The 19,915-nt window shown below is 63.1% G+C and overlaps 1 protein-coding gene across 2 annotated transcripts in view; it reads right to left on the reverse strand.

Moving 5' to 3' along the window:
* Window positions 1-19,915, reverse strand: part of MGAT5B (alpha-1,6-mannosylglycoprotein 6-beta-N-acetylglucosaminyltransferase B) — a 63,793-nt gene that overhangs the window by 25,366 nt on the left and 18,512 nt on the right. For both annotated transcript variants that reach the window (XM_062216608.1, XM_062216609.1), the window contains exons 4-8: window positions 15,362-15,477; window positions 14,521-14,594; window positions 12,451-12,621; window positions 11,767-11,931; window positions 10,613-10,782 (exon numbers count right to left, since the gene is read on the reverse strand). In XM_062216608.1, the coding sequence (XP_062072592.1) occupies window positions 10,613-10,782; window positions 11,767-11,931; window positions 12,451-12,621; window positions 14,521-14,594; window positions 15,362-15,477 (696 nt within the window). The remainder of the gene's footprint in view (window positions 1-10,612; window positions 10,783-11,766; window positions 11,932-12,450; window positions 12,622-14,520; window positions 14,595-15,361; window positions 15,478-19,915) is intronic.

Below are 19,915 nucleotides of genomic sequence, written 5' to 3' on the forward strand. Positions count from 1 at the left end.
GGGGTCGCTCTCCCTGCTGTTCCCCCCAGGAGGGGCGACGCCATGGCCAGTGCTGGGGTGCAGCAGGTCAGGCTGCTGCTTGCGATGCCCGCATCCCATGTGAGTGCCGGTTCAGGCCCTGGCTGCTCCCCTTCCGAGCAGGCTCCCAGCTAATGCACCTGGGAGGGCAGCAGAGTGCCCCGGCCCCGACGTGGGAGACCCAGATGGAGTTGGGAGACCCGGATGGAGTTCCAGGCTCCTGGCTCTGGCCTGGCCCAGTCCTGCTGTGGGCATCTGGGGAGTGAACCAGTGGATGGAAGACCTCCCTCTCTGTCACTCTGCTTTGTCAAACAAATATAAATCAATCGTTTTTAAAAGAGCAGCAGGAGCCTCATGATGGGCCCACCCACGCCCCCATAGCCTAACAAGGTGATGTCCCCAAATATCCCCAGCACCTGCTCCAGGGTCCCCATGGGTCCTGGACCCCAGCTAAGGAGAACTGCCAGGTCCCCCACGGAGCAAGAGGCACAGAAAAAAGGGAGTCCCAAGGCAGCTTCCGGAATGTTCTAGAAGCTCCAAGGCCAGTGCTACCATAGTGCCTGGGGGAGGGGTTCCCAAGGGCAAGCAGAGTGGCATCTCCCCACACTGGGTGGCCGGGGTCAGCCCCACGCCCAGACCCGATGTGTGTTCTCTGCTGTGAGGCAGGCTGGGAGCTCAGAACAGGGCCGCCGCCCCGGGAGAGCCGGCTCAAGCTGCAGGTGCAGCCCTCAGCTCTCAGGGCAGCTGCAGGAAGAACTGGAACACGGCTGTTCCCGGACAATCCCCGGCTTCCTGCAGGCGGGCGAGATTGCCTGGCACACGCTGTTGAGGCTGAGCACACGCCAAGACTCCCGGTCCACACCACTGTGCAGGGCACGCGGGTGCAGGGTCCCAGCCCCCGCTGCCACCAGGACCACTGAGGAGTCCCTGGCTGACCCCGGCCAAGGTGCCGTCTAAGGGCTCCAAGGGGGGCCCGGGCCAGGGATGTTCCGAGCTCCCCGGGTGATTCCATGTGCCGGGGGCTCTCGCTGTTTGGGGTTTGGTTCCGCAGCCTTTGCTGGTTCCCGGCCCGCACGGAGGGGTTGGGAGACACAAAGGGGAGGGCTCTGGGCTCAACCCCATTAAGCCAAGCCCTGCAGATCTGGGCTACACAGAGACAGGGACAGCGAGGGGCTCTGGGCCCGCTCTGGAGCAGCTGAGCAAAGAACGGGCTGGTCCCCAGGAAGCCCCTCCAGGCACGGAGGCCCTGGATGACCGCAGGTGTGGCGGAGGTCACTCTGGGGGTCGCACACCGTTCTCTGCTCCACCAGGCAGGACACAGCCCAGCGCAGCCCTGCGCCCAGCTCAGAGGCCCCTCCCAGGGGGGGACTCTGGCCTTAAGGAAGTTCACCCTCCGCCTGTCGTCCCCTTTTCAGCTGCGTTTGGACAAGACCTCCTCTCACTCAGCACGCATCCCCTGCACGGACTCCTGGAAGGAGCCCCCTCCCCAGGGCACTCAGAGGCCAGCCCTGCTCTTTATCAGGAAGACCTCCCCGGTCTTCCACCCCTCCCGAGTTGCATGGGAGCCAGGGATCCCACCCCAATGCCATCCTGCACAGCCCTCCCCCTCCGACGTGGACAAGCTCGGAGCTGGGAGAGACCACGTTACGTGGGTGCTGCCCAGTAAGCCACGTTCATGGGTCGATGTTGAGACCCGGTCAGGAGCCGTGATTTGCAAGACAGACTGCTGTGGCGTGGACAGGGAGGGCGGGCAGACCCCTACGAGGCTGCGTCTCTCCTGGACCCTGAGTTAGGGACCGGGCAGTCCCGGGCCCAGTGGCACAGAGGCCCAGGACCTTCCACAGCACTGCTGGGCTGCATGTGGGCGGACGTGACCCCACCACGCTCCGCACACCTGCACCTGCTCCTTTGCTCCCTCCCCTGCCGCCTACATCCCCTGTCACCAGAGAAGGCCGCTGAGAGCCGCCTGGGGCCCGGTGTCCAGGTGTCAGGTATCTCAGCAGGGACAGGTGGCACCCGAGCAGGCAGAGGGGGCAGGGCCAGCCAAGGGGCTCAGGTGCCACACTGGGGGGAGGGGGGTCCAGAGAGCATGTGTCTGTCACCTGCAGCCACTGCTTACAGAGCGGTCAAGTCCACTCTGCCTTCTGCTCTACATGCTTTCTATATTATAAACCACTTCACGCCTCCAGAACATTCTAGAACATACTACGATGCCCTAATGACTACGTGCACCCCCTCCCAGTCTGCCATGACGTCGTCACATGTTGCTGCTTGTGTCCCGATCTGCTCTCTTTGTTTCTCTAAGGACCAGCGTCACATGGATCCAGCTGTCACCCACGGGGCAAGTCTCGGGGTCTCAGTCCCAGGACCCACCTGACCCCTCCCTCTCCCCGCCCGAGTCTAACACAGGTGGAAGCCATCAGAGGGGAACGCCCACTCCCCAGCCCCCTGCCCTGCACCCTGCTCTCTGTCAGGGCAGAGGGGTTGCTGGCTCACCAGCTCTGAAACACGCCTCGCACGCAGCCCTGGGGGGTGACTGGGTCCCCAGCCCCAGGACCCATGAACGTGACCCCACCTGGAGATGAGGTTTTTGCCCGTGGCATCAAGGAGTGTCCTGGGGCCAAGACCTGCCCTGGGGGAAGGCACGGGGCAAAGGGGCACCCGCAGCTCCCAGGCGCAGGGACAGCCCGCCCCGCCGGCCGCTTGCTCTCTGGCCTGCAGGGCCGTGTGTGGACGGCGCCAGCTGATTCAGTTCACTGCCTTCCCTGTGCATCTCCAGGGCCCAGCGCCCGCCCGCCCCCCGCCATGCTCTGAAGAAGCCCCTGCCCCCTCTGCTTTGTCTGTGTTCTGAATGCCACGGGCTGGGCAGTTTACAGGGAACACAGGTCTGTTTGGCTCCCGGACGCCCAGGAGCACGGTGCCAGCTCTGCTGAGGGCTTCCTGCCGCCTCCCAGTGAGGCAGAGGCCATCACCTGGGGAGGCCGAGCAGGTGCACCAGCTGGGCCTGTCTCTCTCCTTAGAAAGGCGCTGAGGCCGGCCTCTGACCATGAACACCTGACTCACGCGGCAGTCCCAGGGGACATCAGACCACGGCGCCCCTTCACAACACGGCAATGCCCGGCACACCGGCCACCCGTCTCGGCTGCCCACCTCAGCCTGCTTCTGTTCAGTCCAGACAGGCTTCGAGCAGCTGGGCCCAATGTGCACTGGTTCAGGCCAGCGTGAGCCAGTCCCAGCCAGATCTGGACAGGTGCAGACCCTGAGACCCTGGCTCCTTGGTCCCACTCCGCTGTGTCCTGCCCAGCGTTCCAGGCAGGAGTCCCGCTCCGTGTCTCCTCACTCGAGCATCCTTGCAGACCCTCCTCATTCGCCAAAGTCAACTAATTTTCTACGAAACCCAATTTCACCCATGGGTGGAGAGACAGAGCCGTCATTTTTCCTCATGCCGTGTACTATTAATGATGCTTGAAATTATGCAAATGCAATTGATGAGCACAGCTGCTTTGGGGCGAGCAGGAAGGGAGAGGCCCCCCGGGGACCCAGCAGTCCTGAGATGCGGGTGGCGGCCGCCGGCAGGGAGAGCAGACGGGGGACACCAGTCTTATCCCAGAGCTCCCCGCACGCCCACTCTCAGCCCACGCACGTGGAGTCTGCACACTGCCCAGGCCCTCACTCCTGCGGACCGGGTCATCAGGACACAACGCAGCTGCCAGCCCCAGACGACGGCCAGCGAATAAACTACAAGGCGCAGTGGCTTCGTCCTGTGCCCCACACGGGCCATCCCGGAAGCCCAGGGAGACGCTCAGAATCCAGACTGCGGCACCCGCAGGGGACCTGTTTGCTCCCGTGGGACGGCTCCTGGGCCGAGTGAGGCCCCTGCTGTCCATTCCTGCCTCTGCCTGCAGGTGCCTGTTTCACCTCCCCCGCCCCCGCCCCGTCTCTCTGCCCAGGACCCCTCTGCAGTGGGCAGCATCACCCCCGCCTGACCCCAACCTGCACATAACTGTCAGGGTCTCTCACGGAGGGAACCAAGTGGAGAGGGGCTCAAGAGGGCGGCCCACCTCCAGCTGTGGCCATGGGGCACCAGCGCATGCAGGGAGAAGGCCGGGCCAAGAGGAAGGCAGAGAGGACGGGGCGAGGCGGCTATGAGATGTGGGACACCAAAGACAGCAGCCTCCTGGGGCCTCAGGATGGGGCGCCCTGCAGAGCTGCAACCTCTGACTTCCGGCTGAAGCCCCAGGGATCCATCTCTGCTGGGAGCTGGCAGCCCCACAATGCACCGAGGCGCTCACAGCCCAGCGCCCCTCCCTTGCACCTGTCGCCTCCCACCGCAGCGATGGTGACCAGCACCCCACCTGGCAGGAAAAAGGAAGAAAAAGACTTGCAAGAGGGGGAGCAGTACAAAGTACGTCCAGGCCAGGGGCCTCCTGGGCCAGGCCCCTCCTCTGGGCCCTGCTCCTGCACCCCAGGGTGTGGGTGTGCTCCAGGTGGGGGGAGGGGGACTCAGGAGGAATCTTCACCCTCCTTCTAGGCCCTGAGCCCCCAGCCCACCCTCAGGACCTGCCCTGGGGACCCGTGGGACAGTCCTTTCGAAGGGGCTCCCAGCTGAGTTCTCCCCCTCCAGGGGCCCACCCCAGACTGCCCACGGGGTGGGAAGGGGCGGTGCTGAGAAAAGCCCCAGCCTCCAGTGCTCCTCAGAGTCTCCTGGGACCTTTAACGACCCTGGTACCTGGGCCCCACTTCAGGTGAATTAAACCAGAGACAGACAAGAACGGGGCTCCCTCCCAAGCTCTCCAGAAGGCCCTGCCCCAGCCGGGGCCAACAGCGCCTGCCCGAGAGACATCACACACGCAGCTGAGCCACTGACCTCGGAGCCCGGACAGGGAGTCTCCCGGAGCCGGATCTCCCGTTGTACCTGGTAACCAACGCTCTCAGCACCTTCCCAAGGACAACCCCGGGGCCCTGCCAGCGCCCTGCCCCGTCTGTGGTTCACTCGCAGGCCCGCCTCGCAGGGCACCGAGGGCCCAGGGCCAGCCCAGGGCACCACTCGTCGGAGCCCAGGCGGCCTCTCCAGAGCCCCTGCTTCTGGAAATTGCAGATCTGAGGGCGGGACCGGAAGTGGAGACACTGACCTGCTGTGGGGTGAGGGGTGCATTGCACGTGGGTGTGGGTGCGTGTTCATATCTGTGCACACGTGTACTGTGTTTATACGTGTGTGGGCCCACAGGCCGTGTGCAAGTGACTGGGTAGCGATATGTAAGTCTGTCGGCACGTGTGTGGAGGCATGGGTGTGCAAGTGTACGTGCATAGACCACACAAGCATACGAGCCCATGGTACATGCTTGTGAGTGGGTGTGCTCCAGGTGTGCAAGTGTGTGAGGACAGCGTGGGTGTGCATGTGTGCAGGCGTGTGTGTGCAGGCGGTAGCGTGTGGGTGTGCATGTGTGCAGACGTGTGTGTACAGGCGGTAACATGTGGGTGTGCATGTGTGCAGACGTGTGTGAGGACAGGCGTGTGGGTGTGCATGTGTGCAGACACATGTGTGCAGACGGTAGTGGGGGCATTTTCCAGTGCTGGCCCTCTTCAGCAGGGCCCCACGTGCAGCCACCCCATGGTCATTGCTGTGACCCTGGGATGGGCAATGGTGGCCGTGGTGACCACAGGCTCAGCACCAGGCACAGGGGAGCAACCAGAGGCGGCGGCAGTGCTCTGGATGAAGGCTGAGAGGAGAAGGTGAGGCATGGAGTACAATGCCCGCCTCGCCTGGGGCCAGCGCTGTGGGCCCTGGGGCCAGCCTCTCTGCCTGCAGCACCTGCATCTCACATGGGCTCAGGTTCAAGTCCCGGCTGCTCCACTTCCAATCCAGCTCTCTGCTAAGGCTCCTGGGAAAGCAGCAGAAGATGGCCCAAGTGCCTGGGCCCCTGCCACCCACGTGGGAGACCTAGAGGAAGCTCCTGGCCCCTGGCTCAGGCCTGGCCCAGCCCTGGTCATTGCGGCCACTTGGGGAGTGAACCAGTGGATGGAAGAACTCTGTCTCTCCTTCTCTCTGTAACTCTGCCTTTCAAATAAATAAATATTTTAAAAGAAAAACCTCCCCCCTCCCTGGGGTTCTTGTCAGTCATCTGCCGGTCTCTGTAGGAAGACTGTAGGCATTGGGCTGCCGTGAGCGCAGCGGGAGAGGGCGCGCTCCCCTCTGGCCCCGGACCTTGCACGGCCCGAACAGAGGAGCCAAGCTGAGTGCCATTTAGGGACGAGGACAGGGGGTGCTGGCCGCTCACAAGGGACATCGTACATGGTTAGAAAGGCCCCAGACAGCCCCCACCCCAGGTCCCTCCCACCGCGCGTCAGGGTCTCTGGTGATGCCAGAGTCAGGGCCACCAGACCCCAGCAAGCTTGCGGATCTGCCTGGGCGGGAGTGGCGCAGGCCGTGCCATCCACAAGCTGCCCAGGACCTCTCCAGCTTCCCGCTCACCCCCTGGATCCGAACTCCCTGCCAGGAGAGCGCGCCTCTTCCTCGATCTGCAGGTGGGAGCTGCCCCTGCAGGGCTCTGCTCCGGTCAGCGTGGGCGCACCTGCTGCGCTCCAGTCAGAGGGCGACGCGGGCGGGCACAGCGCCGTGTGCGGCAGCGGGCGCTGGCAGGCGCTGAGCGGGCACGCCTCGGCGCTGAAGTGGCCTGCAGGATGCCACCAGCTACATCTGCCTGCAAAAGCCACTGCGGTGAGAGCCAGAGTGAGGGGCCCTGGGGCCACGCCTGTGAGTTCAGCACCAGCCCTGGGACAGCTCCCAGCCAGCCACAGTGGGGGCGACTTCAGTCAGGAGGGATGGAGGCTAGTGCAGGTGGGCACCCCCAGAAGCCCTGCCCACCTGGACTGCACTTCCCAACGCCCCCACCAGCACACAGGCCCCTCCTCCGCCCCGGCACCTTCTCCCCTGCTGAGCGGCTCCAGTGGGGCAAACTCCAGGCCACGGGGATGAAACTGAACACTAGGTCTATAGTGGCCTAAAGAGAACGCCCAGGGCCTGCTGCTGTGACACAGCGGGTTAAGTCACTGCCTGCGATGCCAGCACCCCAGATGGGCGCCAGTTCAAGTCCCAGCTCGTGGGGGCTGCCGCCTGCAATGCTGGCATCCCGTATGGGCACCAGTTCAAGCACCAACTGCTCTACTTCCAATCCAGATCCCTGCTAATGTTCCTGGAAAAGCAGCAGGTGTGGGCCCCTGCCACCCACATGGGAGACCTGGATGAAGTTCCTGGCTCTTGGTTTCCACCTGGACCAAACCCTGGCCCCTGGGGCCATTTGGAGGTAGACCTCTGCCTTTCAATTAAACGAATCTTTAAGATACACACACACACACACACTCATACACAGTCTCCTTCTCCCCCATTCAGTACAACGGGTCTTGGCTCCTCCCTCCAGTCGGGGTCAGGATCATCCCACCTGGGTCACCAGCGGACCCTGAGTTGTAGGGGCAGCTGCAGAGGCCGAGCAGGTGGCCAAGACTGGTGCTTCCCGGGCTCTGTCCCCCAGAGCGGCCGCTGCTCTCTCCAACACTCACGGGGCCAGGATGAAATGCAGCTAAGGGAAACAGCTCGCGAGGGCCGTGGACCGCCAAGATGGCTGGCGGGCTCTGGGGGCGGGGGATCAGCTTCCGCTAGAAAACCAGCCTGGGAGTGGGGTCGAAGGACTGCTGTGGCAAAGCCGGCTCAAGGCACCCAGCCCCGGGTGCAGCTGGAGCCTTCTCATCCGAGCGCCAGCGAACAGGGGAACAGAATTCCACCCAGCACAGAATCCCTAGCCACAAGGAAAGAGATTGATAACGGCGATTACTTCAAAATTAAGAACTTATGTTCCTGGGAGAGGCGTAAAGAAATTAAAAAGACAAGCGGCAAATGGGGAGAGATTTTAACGCACAGAACTCAGGATTTATACTGATGATGGATAAAGAACTCCTACAACTCGGTAAGAGAAGATGAACACCAGCAGGAAGGCAGGCGAGTGATGTGAACCAGCCGCGCACCGAGAAGCGGCGACGGCAGAGGCCCAGCTCCAACAGCTGCCAGGAAGTGCACGTTTGTGACAACGGGGGCCGGCGCTGTGGTGTCGCGGGTAAAGCTGCCACCTGCAGCGCTGGCATCCCACATGGGCGCCACTTCATGTCCCTGCTGCTCCACTTCTGATCCAGCTCCCTGCTGATGGCCTGGGACAGCAGTGCTAGAAGGCCCAGGTCCCTGAAAGACCTGGAAGAAGCTCCTGGCTCCTGGATTTGGCCTGGCCCAGTCCTGGCTATTGCATCCACCTGGGGAGTGAACCAGCAGTGGAAGATTCTCTCTCTCTCTCTCTCTCTCTATCTCTCTCTATGTCTTTCAAATAAATAAACCTTTTTTAAAAAATAAAAATGACGACACCAGGGGCCGGCACCGTGGTGCAGTGGGGTGTCACCGCTCACGGTGCCTGTATTAGAGTGCTGCTTTGAGTCCCGGCTTTTGGGCTTCCGATCCAGCTCCCTGCTAATGCACCTGGGAAGGCAACCAAAGACGACCCAAGTGCTTTAGCCCCTGCCACCGCATAGGGGACCCAGATGGAGCTCCTGGCTCTTGGCTTCAGCTTGGCCCAGCCTTGGCTTCTGTGGCCATTTGGGGAGTGAACCAGTGAATGGAAGATCTTGACCTCTCTCTCACTCTCTCTCTGCCTTTAAATACATTTTTTAAAAATTTAAGACCGTGAGAAGACATCTGATGGCACGTCACAGCCTCAGTGAGGAGTCCGGTGGCCCTAACGAGGCTGGCTGGGCACCACACACCGGTGGGACCGGGAATGGGTGCCATCACTTTGAAAAACAACCTACAACCTGCCGTTGTCTCGTGACGTGGGATTCCCACTGCCCGAGCTCCCACAGCTGTGCTCCCAAGCCGTGAAGCAGCTGTCCTTGACCCGAAGAAGCCGTTACCAGTGCCCCGGGGGGGGTGTGCGCGAACACCCCTGCAGCGCTGCCCTGCCTGAACCACACAGCGCAGCTCACACAGCTGTGAGCCAGCACGGAGCAGAATGCGGGAAAAAGCAAGTCCCAGCGACAGATGCAGTTGCTGCCAATTCTACAAATTCCAAAACCACGTTTTGGGGCCGGTACTGTGGCGCAGCAGGTTAACGCCCTGGCCTGAAGCGCCAGCATCCCATATGGGCTCTGGTTCTAGTCTCGGCTGCTCCTCTTCCGATCCAGCTCTCTGCTGTGGCCTGGGATAGCAGTGGAAGATGGCCCAGGTCCTTGGGCCCCTGCACCCACGTGGGAGACCTGGAGGAAACTCCTGGCTCCTGGCTTTGGATCGGCACAGCTCCAGCCGTTGCAGCCAATTGAGGAGTGAACCAGCAGATGAAAGACCTCTAACTATGTCTCTGTCTCTCTCTGTAACTCTTTCAAATAAATAAAATAAATCTTAAAAAAAAACACACCACGTTTTGTTGGGGGATAGGGGAGCATGGGGAAAACTAATCTTAAAAAATGGTGAGGGGCTAGCGCTATGGCATAGCAGGTAAAGCCACCGCCTACAGTGCCGGTATCCCATATGGGCACTGGTTTGAGTCCCGGCTGCTCCACTTCCGATCCAGCTCTCTGCTATGGCCTGGGAAAGCGGTAAAAGATGGCCCAAGTGCTTGGGCCCTGCACCCACATGGGAAGACCAGGAGGAAGCTCCTGGCTCCTGGCTTCGGATCAGCAGAGCTCCGGCCATTGTGGCCAATTGGGGAGTGTACCAGTGGATGGAAGACCTCTCTCTCTCTCTCTCTCTCTCTCTCTCTCTCTCTCTGCCTCTCCTCTCTCTGTGTAACTCTGGCTTTCAAATAAATAAATAAATCTTAAAAAGAAATCGTGAACACAGCATCCAAGTGGCAGGTGTCTGGGGCACGTGCGGGGGTGGTGAGGGAAGCCCCTGCACAGCCACGGGCACATGGCAACGTCCTTGTTCTCAAGGTCATGGACATCAGTGGACATCACCCTAGTTATGTGCATTGCAACTCTTGTACGTATCCAATGCCACGTCGTGAACAGTAATACAGACAGGAACATCTTAGGGATTCCTACATCCCACAGGCACCACGGTGATAAACGAACCCAGCCCTGCCCAGACACTCCTGCCCCGTGACACTTCACACCCATCCTTTTCCCAAGCACTTGAGGGGTGGCGGGGGGTTCCCCATCCAACAGCACCAGAGGGACCCTGAGAGCCCAGACCTGAGGAAGCGGGTGCCATCTCTCACTCAGCCCACCAACCTCCAGGGCTCACTGTGCGGCCCCCAGAAGCCCAGGAAGGAGTCCAGGCTGCAGAGCCCCGCTGGACGCAGGCAGAGGAGACCCCGCCTGCGAGGCGTGAGTCATCCCACAAGTCAGAGAGGGAGCCGGGGCCCTGTTTGCACCACACCATGCAAATATCCTTCCTCCGTGCCTCCCAAGCCTGATAGAGGAGGAGGAGGGAGCCGGGGGATGCCAACAGCTCCGGGACACCAGGGAGCCTCCCCGAGGCCGTGGGACAGGGACCTGCAGGCGGGGCAGGGACCAGGGGCCGGGTTTGCCTTTCTCCCCTCCCTGCCCCGGCACTCACCTCTGCAGCTCCTTCAGGGAGACGGTGACCCGCAGGCTGTGGCCCAGGACGTAGAGAGCAGCCAGGATGTCGGCCCACTGCACCATCTCCCCCAGCGGCCCGCCCTTCAGCACCCGCGGGCTGAACACGTCCCCGGACTCCTCGGTCAGGAAGCCGATGTGGACGAGGATCTGGGTGGGGCGGGACACGGCGGGTCGGCAGGGCGGAGCTGCGGCTTTGGGTCCCGCCCCTCCAATCCCCCCGCCAGGGGCACCAGCCAGAAGAGCTGCCGGCAGCAGACACGGTCTCCGGGCCGGGCACAGAGTGACCGTGCAGGGTGCCGGGGACACAGGGAACAAGACGGCCAGTGCCTGCCCTCACGGAGCTTACGTTCCAGATGGAAGAGGCAGACAACAGTAAACACAGACAAGAGACAATTTCATGAAATGATAAGGACTCTGCAAGAAATAAACAGGGTGACGTGAGAGTCGTGTAATTATTACTGGATGGATGGAGGGAGGGGGGAGGGACAGATGGATGACGGACGCGTGGACGGGTGGATGATGGACGGGTGGACGGGTGGATGATGGATGGGTGGATGATGGACGGGTGGGTGGGTGGATGAGGGGCTGACAGGTGGATGATGGACAGATGGATGACGGACGCGTGGACGGGTGGATGATGGACGGGTGGATGGACGGGTGGATGGATGGATGAGGGGCTGACGGGTGGATGATGGACAGGTGGATGGACGGGTGGGTGGGTGGATGAGGGGCTGACGGGTGGATGGATGCAGGATGGATAAATGAGCGATGGATAGATGGATAGACAGGTGGCTGATGGATCGATGGTTGATGGATAGGCAGGTGGATGGTGGGTGATGGGTAGATAAGTAGATGGATAGATGGGCGGGAGAGCAACTGCCCCACAACAGGCTACATTATTCTCAACCTTCCAAGTAAACTCCATGACATTTCTAACAGGATGTCCACAGAACACAGGACCTGTGGGGCTCACTGTCCTGCCCCAGCCTTGCAGAGGGCCGGGGGCCTCCACCTGCCACAGCCTGACTGGCCATCCCCCACCCCCATCTCTCCCAAAGCCGCTCCACCGAGGGCCTGCTCCACACCCACTCTGCCTGGGCTCCGCCCCCGGACACTCAGAGGGTGCGGTACCTGCTTCTGGTCCCTCCGAACGTCCCCCAGCTTCCGGGCCAGGCGCTGGGCAGCCATGACCCACTGGGCCGTGAGCCGCTTGGTCCGCTTCTTCATGAAGATGAGAGACTCCTTCCCGCTGCCCATCAGCTCCAGCAGGGGGGACAGACTGCTCCTAAAAACAGCCTGGTGGGGAGCCGGGACCTCAGACCCGCGGCTGCTCCGCGCCATCGGCCCGGCCCTGGGACGGGGCTGCCCCCCCCTCCGTGACCCCTGACCCCCAGTCCCAGCGTGGCGAGCAGGCAGGTCAGGGCTCAGGCAGATGCGGGCTGGGCTGCCAGGGTAACCGTAGGTCTTGAACCTGTTAACTCAGCCCTCTAAGCCTCAGATTTATCATCTACTAAATTCAATCACAAAAGGGCAGCTGGGAGATTAAGCACAAATAAAGTTCCTGGCACACAGAAGGCCGCGGGCCCAGGACAGCAGCCATGACTATCATTCTAGTCCATTAAGGGGGCGTCTCCGGGGCCCCAGGCTGCCGGTCACGTAGCCCCTCGGGCAGCAACGCACAGAAGGCTGCCGGGCACTGTCAGGCCGGCCTCCCGCCGCCCAGTCCCTGGCAGAGTGGCCGCCGCATTCCACCCAGGCAGAACCCCCCCAGATGTCCAGCCTGGGGAAGCCAGTTCCACCCCCTGCCAGGCCTACCTGGGCTCTGGGGAGGGGCTTGGGGGGCGTCCGGGCAGCCGTCTTGTTCCTCCAGGGCAGCGGGGGGCAGAACCACTCGACCTCGCTGAGGTAGATGAGGAAGGAGCACTCCGTGCCGTCCACCCCGAAGAAGGCGTAGCAGGGGTCAGAGGTCCAGCGGGCACGCATCCACTGCAGAGACAGCCGGGCCTGGGCGGGGCTGGCCCCAGCCCCCCACACCCTCCCTGCACACAGGTCTCCAGGGACCCCCATGGCCACCCCACCCAGGCCGGGCAGAGGGCTGGCCTCAGCCCCCCACACCCTCCCTGCACACAGGTCTCCAGGGACCCCCATGGCCACCCCACCCAGGCCGGGCAGAGGGCTGGCCTCAGCCCCCCACACCCTCCCTGCACACAGGTCTCCAGGGACCCCCATGGCCACCCCACCCAGGCCGGGCAGGGGGCTGGCCTCAGCCCCCCACACCCTCCCTGCACACAGGTCTCCAGGGACCCCCATGGCCACCCCACCCAGGCCGGGCAGGGGGCTGGCCTCAGCCCCCCACACCCTCCCTGCACACAGGTCTCCAGGGACCCCCATGGCCACCCCACCCAGGCCGGGCAGGGGGCTGGCCTCAGCCCCCCACACCCTCCCTGCACACAGGTCTCCAGGGACCCCCATGGCCTCCCCACCCAGGCCGGGCAGGGGGCTGGCCTCAGCCCCCCACACCCTCCCTGCACACAGGTCTCCAGGGACCCCCTTGGCCTCCCCACCCAGGCCGGGCAGGGGGCTGGCCCCAGACCCCACACCCTCCCTGCACAGGTCTCCAGGGACCCCCATGGCCACCCCACCCAGGCCGGGCAGGGGGCTGGCCCCAGACCCCACACCCTCCCTGCACAGGTCTCCAGGGATCCCCATGGCCTCCCTACCCAGGCTGGGCAGGGGGCTGGCACCATCCCCACCTACACCCTCCCTGAACACAGGTCTCCAGGGACTCCCATGTCTCCCCCCAACCCCCCAGGCCAGGCCCCTGCAGCCTGCCCTGGAGACATAGAGAAAAGTAGAGAAAACTGAACCAGGAAGCCAGCCCAGCACCCTCTGCCCTGGCCACGGGGGACTCGGCAGAGGGGAGGGGCAGGACCACCAGGCCACAAAGTGGGCAAACAGCCAGGACGGGAGGACAGGGCCACCTGGCTAGCTCCCTGGCTCTCTGCTCTCAGGTCTTCACACCCACAGAAATCCCTAGAGGACCCTGGAGGGGCCAGAACAGGACCCTCCCCCCGCCCAACAGCCCAGGCCCAGGGCCTCAGAGCCAGTGAGGCAGGCGCTGGCTTCATGGCTGTGGGAGGGCTCCCACATGGACAGACAGCCTGTGGGCAGGAGGGGCCGTCCAGCCAGCCGGAACAGGACAGCAGGACCGCGGTCCACCCCTTCTCTGAGTCTCTCAGGGACAGGGCTGCGAGGGAGGGGCCGTGCCCATGTGTCCACAGCTCTCCCACTGTAGAGAGGGCAGGAGCCGGGGGCTGGCGCTGTGGCCCTGCAGGTCAAGCCTGGCCTGCGATGCCAGCATCCCAGATGGGCACTGATTTGAGTCCCGGCTGCTCCACTTCCAATCCAGCTTCCTGCTAATGGGCCTGGGAAGGCGGTAGATGATGGCCCAAGTCCTTGGGTCCCCGCCACCCATCCGGGAGACCTGGATGGAGTTCCAGGCTCCTGGCTCCGGCCTGGCAGCTGTGGGCATTTGGGGAATGAGCTAGCAGAGCAGCACTCTCTGTCTTTTCCTAACTCCTATAACTCTGCCTTAGGAACGAAGCGGGGGGGGGGGGGGAGGAGGGAGGGAAAGAGGGAGGGGAGGGGGAGAGGGAGGGATGGAGGGAGGGGAGAGGGGAGGGAGGGATGGCGCTCCCAGGATGCCTCATCTTGGGGGTTGGGCCGGTGGCCAGGTGGAGCCCAGAAGGGTCGCATCCCTTAAGTTGGCCTCGGCCAGTGAGTGCCAGGGTCAGGGTACAGGGCTGGCCAGAAGCCCTTGCCACTGGGAAGCCCGGCAAGGGGCAGAGAGCCCCACGCCCACCCCCAACCCCAGCCCAGCCTCACCTCCACCTTCCCGGCACAGTCAGGGAACTTGGGGTCACTGGGCGCCTCGCACTGGTCCCGCCGGCCCTCAGACACTGTGGGGAGACATCGACTCGCTGAAGACCTGCACGAGGGAGGAACCCCGGGGAGGAGGGGCGGGTAGAGGGTCTGCTGTGGGGGTGGGCAGTGGACCCCAGGGGAGGAGGGGCGGGGCAGAGGGTCTGCTGTGGGGGTGGGCAGTGGACCCTAGGGAGGAGGGGCGGGTAGAGGGTCTGCTGCAGGGGTGGGGCAGTGGACCCCAGGGGAGGAGGGGTGGGGTAGAGGGTCTGCTGTGGGGGTGGGAGTGGACCCTGAGGAGGAGGGGCGGGGTAGAGGGTCTGCTGTGGGGGTGGGCAGTGACACACAGGGGGGGAGGGGCGGGGGGGGAGGGTCTGCTGTGGGGGTGGGACAGTGGCACACAGCCCCTCTGCTGGCCTGGGACATTTTCTCCTAAAAGGTTACCACCAGACACCCCACCCGCCTCTAGGGTGCCCAGGCCTGATGTCTCTCCTCCATAGCCTTAGCCTACCGGGGGGCTCAGAGGCAGCCCTGGACGGGCAGACTGCAAGCACCCCCCAAACGCTCCCTCACTTCTCCTGGGAGGGGGGCGGAGACAGTCCTGCAGCCCCTCCCTCCAGGGACCCCCTCTCTCTGGCAGCCTTCTGCCAGGTCGGGGTGGGGTGAACCCTCAGTCACCTTGAGAGCCTGGAGAGGGGCCCCAAAGAGCCAGGCACAGGGCTTTCAGGAGGCGGGGCCCAGCCCAGGCGCCCCCTTCCCAAGGCCCCACCCTCCCGGGGCAGGCGGCCGGGGCCCCCACACCCACCCCCGCTGTGCAGAAGCAGGCTGTGCCGCAGGATCTGGTCCACCTTCACAGCGATGTCAGACACGTTCTGTGCGATGGCCTGGATCCGCTCCAGGAGGCCGGCCCCGGGGGGCAACCTGGGTGGCGAGAAGCCAGAGGTGAGCCTGGAAGGCTGCCGGGCTGTGCACGGCTCCAAGCACCAGAACCAGCCCTCTGGGGGCCCAGCAGCAGAGAGGGGGGAAGCAGGTGGGAGACCGGGCTGGGGCCCGCCGCACCCCACACACAGGCCTCCCGCACCGGGGGAGGTGTGCCCACCTCTGCACACGCCAGCGGGCTGCACACGTGCTGCACACGCGTGGAAGGGAGGTGCCTGGGGCTGAAGCAGACGGAGGACTTGGAGCCGAGAGCCAGGACAGGACGCGTCCGGGCCCCCCGGTGACAGCAGGAGGCCTTTCTCCCGGCACGGTCAGCTGCCCTGAGCAGGTTTCTTGACCTCCTCCCAGAGGGGCTGTATGGTCCCCCAGTGAGTGCTGCCCACACAGCCTGGGGACTTCCCTGCTACTGAAACCCCCGTGAGTGACCACAGCTTCCTGAGAACAAGCCCCGCCAGGGCCTCAGGGGAGCAGGTCCCACCACGGCTACCACCATGCCCGCCCGTGGCCTGGGCCGCCTCAGGGCAACACTGCAGTGCCTAATCCAGGGAGCATTTATCTCCTGCTGTTGGTTGCGACTCAGCCCCTGGGGGACGTGCGTCAGGCATCACACACAGCACCCCAGCTCAGAGCAAGAACCACCTGGGGTCTTTCTTAAACAAACAAACAAACAAAACAAAAAACATTAATTCCGGGCCGGCATTGTGTTACAGTCATCGCCTGCAACACCAGCATCCCACACGAGCGCTGGTTCGAGTCCCAGCTGCTCGGCTTCCAATCCCACTCCCTGCCAATGCACCTGGGAAAGCATAGAAGAAGGCCCAGGTGCTTGGGCCCTGCACCCACAGGGAGAGAAGGATAAAGTTCCAGGCTCCTGGCTTCAGCCTGGCCCAGTCTGAGCTGTTACAGTCACCTGGGGAGTGAACCAGCAGGTGGAAGATCTCTCTCTCTCTCTCTCTCTCTCTCTCTCTCTGTAATCACATCAACCCCAGGGCGTCCAGACGGCATCACGCTATCCGGATTTCTTGCGCACAATCTAAGCTCACGGATTGGTTACTTCCGGAATTGTTCATTTTGTTTGTGTCCATGAGTGACCAGGCTGAGTCAGGCTGAAGGAGGCCTTCGGTACACCAAGGGTTCTACAGCCCGGGCTCGGCTCCGGTCCGAGCTCCACCTCCCCTCCTGTTCTGGGCTGGTGCCACCTCCACTTCCCACAAGGAAAGGGTGGGGGCCAGGCTGGGGCGAGGCAGACCCAGAGGTGGGGGTCACCACGGCAGGAGACGGGCAAGGGAACCAAGCGTCACACCTGTGCACACACACAACCCAGCAAAAGTAAACAAACCAGCTCTAGGATCTGTTCCCAGGGCTGCGCCCACCTCCACGGCCAAGCACCAGACACCCCCACCCCCCGCCCGTGGGAACGCGCGGCCCCGCCCCCCAGGGCTTCTCACTCCCAGCCCCAGCTCCGGCTGCACTGCTTCCAGCCCCAGCTCCCCGTGAGTTTTTGTGGGGACCTGGAGGTCTCACTCCAGCACCGCCTGCACACGGGGGAAATGCTTCCCAGGCCCTCTGTGGAGCCCTGGGCGCTGTGTCCCCGCGCTGAGGCCACTGTCCTCCCGGGACACGAGGGGGTCACAGGATGCCCCAGACTTTCAAGCGCTGGTCAGCGGCTCTGCACATCCCCCCGAGAGCCACTGCAAAGGGCGAGGGCCTTGGAGGCCAAAGCCCCGGGTTCCAATCCCGGCCTCGCTTCACGGCTGTGCGACCTTGGGGATGTGACCTCAGCTCTCTGAACTCGGGGTTTAACTCCCATGAACCCTGAGTGACACGGTTATGGTGAGGATCAGCATACAGCAGGCGCCCAATAACTGCTCCCTCCTGTTGGCAGTCACGGGGGGGGGGGGGGAGCGTGAGCGAGCGAGCAGCAGCCCGACTACGGAGCAAAGCACTCCCCTTCCAGGGACTCAGCGATTTTCCCGCAGGGGACGCCCTGCGTGAAGCCTGTCGCTGGCACCGGCTTTAAACAGTGCAGGTGGCACCTGTCTGTCTCACAAGTCCACTCGCGCATGCGGAACTACTCGGCATCACTGTTATTGCCCTGGACTTCGCATGTGCACAGCACTTCCACTTGCAAATAATATATGATTAGGCTTCTCTGCCTGCGCTGCTTCCCCAAAATGACAATCAGCGTGGGTACCGCAGGGCCTGAAAGCAGGGCGGACCCACGGCCTGCGCCAATGCCGGGGACGGCTGAACGGGGACCTGCACGGCCGCCTCCAGCCGGGGGGCCTCGGCTGTCACCCAGGCCAGAGGTGCAGGGCCTGCAGGGCACCTTCAGGGCCCAGGAAAAGCTCTGAGTTTCTTCTAAAATTGTCTGGGTGGGGGGAGGGGGGGCGTTTGTAGAAAATGTTTCCACAGGAGCCAGCACTGTGGCACAGGGGGCTGAGCTGCCGTCTGCAGTGCCGGCATCCATATGGGCGCCGGTTGGAGCCCAGGCTGCTCCACTTCCAATCCAGCTCCCTGCTCATGCGCCTGGGAAGGCAGTGGAAGACGGCCCAAGTGCTGGGCCCCTGCACCCACATGGGAGACCCGGATGGAGCTCCTGGCTCCTGGCTTCAGCCTGGACCAGCCTCTGCCATTGTGGCCATCTGGGGAGTGAACCAGCAGATGGAAGATCTCTCTCTCTCTCTCTCTCTAACTCTGCCTTTCAAATAAATACATAAACCTTCAAAAAAAAAAAACAAAGGAGAGAGAGAGTCTCCGTAGGTCACGCCCATATACTCCCCTCGATGCCAGCACGGTTGTAACGTTAGGTAGGAGGTTAGAAATCAGCCTGTGTGTGTGAGGGAGGGGGGCCTGGGAGCGATGCAGCGGCTCCTGCAGCTCACCTTGGGAGCCCCCAGGATTCACACTGCCAAGTGCTGCCCAGACCCGGACCCACGCCCAGTAACTTTCCAGGTGGTCTCGGCCCCCCCCCCCCCCAGAGCTCCCCGGGAGAATTCTCACTCCTCAGCACAACTTAGAGCTATAAAACCATCACACCCTTCCTCCAAGCCCCTCTGCCCGGCACCAGGGGGCGACTCAGCCTAACACCGGGCAGTCAAACCTGGGCAGAATTTTTCCCAATTCACACTCAGCAAACCCTTGGTCCTGGAGGAGAAGCTGGGGACAGTGGAGAGAACTGGACCCACCCCCTTAAAAACCCATCTCAACAAAGCCCGCGCTGCTGTCACCCGCCGGGCCAGCTGGGGCATGCTCTCCGTTTAACCACGTGACCTGGCCTCCCAGTCTGAGTGACAACGTGAATGTTGTGGCCAGGAGCTCCCCAGAGGGCGGGCGCTGGGAAGGGAGGCGCCGAGCAGCCGTGGAGGGCGAGGGGCTGGGCCGAGCCGCGGTGGCGCAGCTGCAGGGTCCTTCGGTTTGGGGGCGTTTCTCTCCGAAGTCCCGGGCTGCAGTCCCAACCCAGCACCTCTGTAATGAATGGCATTAACACGAGGGGCCCCCGCAAGGAGGCAGGGCCCGAATCCCACACATCTGGTGTCCTTCTCAAAGGGCACGGGGACACACAGAGACCCACGGAGGGCACCTGGAAGGCTGGGTCCCGCTGCCACCGGACTTGAAGACCTGGAGGCCAGCAGTCTCTATTTCCAGTCCCCTGGCTAGGGAGCCACCAGCAGCCCAGGGAGGCGGGGCTCTTCCGGCACAGCAGGGGGACACAGGGAAACACTGCGTGCACTCTCAAAGTCATGAGAATAAAGTCGCCAACAGGCCCTGAGCGCTCACCGCGCTCTCTGTGTGCATGGCCTCCTGCAAGGCTCAAGACGACACCCCGACTCCTTCCAACACCCCACGGTGCAGGTGAGGCCAGGGCACAGCCAGGGGGAGGAACTCACTCAGGGCCACACAGCCGGAAAACCAGGTGCCAACCGGGAAGCTGCTGCAACCGGGCCAGGGACCAGGGGAGTACAGGGAGCCGGGCCCCCACCAATGCCTGGACTCCCATGTGGGGCCCACACCAGGGGCCTCGGGCCTCTGCCCTGGGGGCCTAAGGGCAGCGTCAGGCTCGGTAAGTCAGGAGGGACACAGCTGAGGAGCACTAAGGAAATCTGCCTCAAGCCTGGAGTCAGCCCTCTGCTCTGAGCCAGCCCCCCTGCTAAAGCACCCGGGAAGGCAGTGGTGGCCCAGGTGCTTGGCCCCTGCACCCACGCGAGAGACCCGGATGGAGCTCCTGGCTCCTGGCTTCAGCCTGGCCCAGCCCTGGCCATTGCTGCCACTTCAGGGTGGCAGTGGAGGTTTGGACCAGCAAATGGAAGACCTCTCTCTCTCTCTCTCTCTCTCTCTCTCTCTCTCTCTCTCCCTCTATCACTTTGCCTTTCAAATAAATAGATCTTTAAAAGAAACTAAAAATCCGTTTCCACCCCTG

This window comes from Lepus europaeus, chromosome 18, assembly GCF_033115175.1.
Source record: "Lepus europaeus isolate LE1 chromosome 18, mLepTim1.pri, whole genome shotgun sequence".
Taxonomy (NCBI): Eukaryota; Metazoa; Chordata; class Mammalia; order Lagomorpha; family Leporidae; genus Lepus; species Lepus europaeus.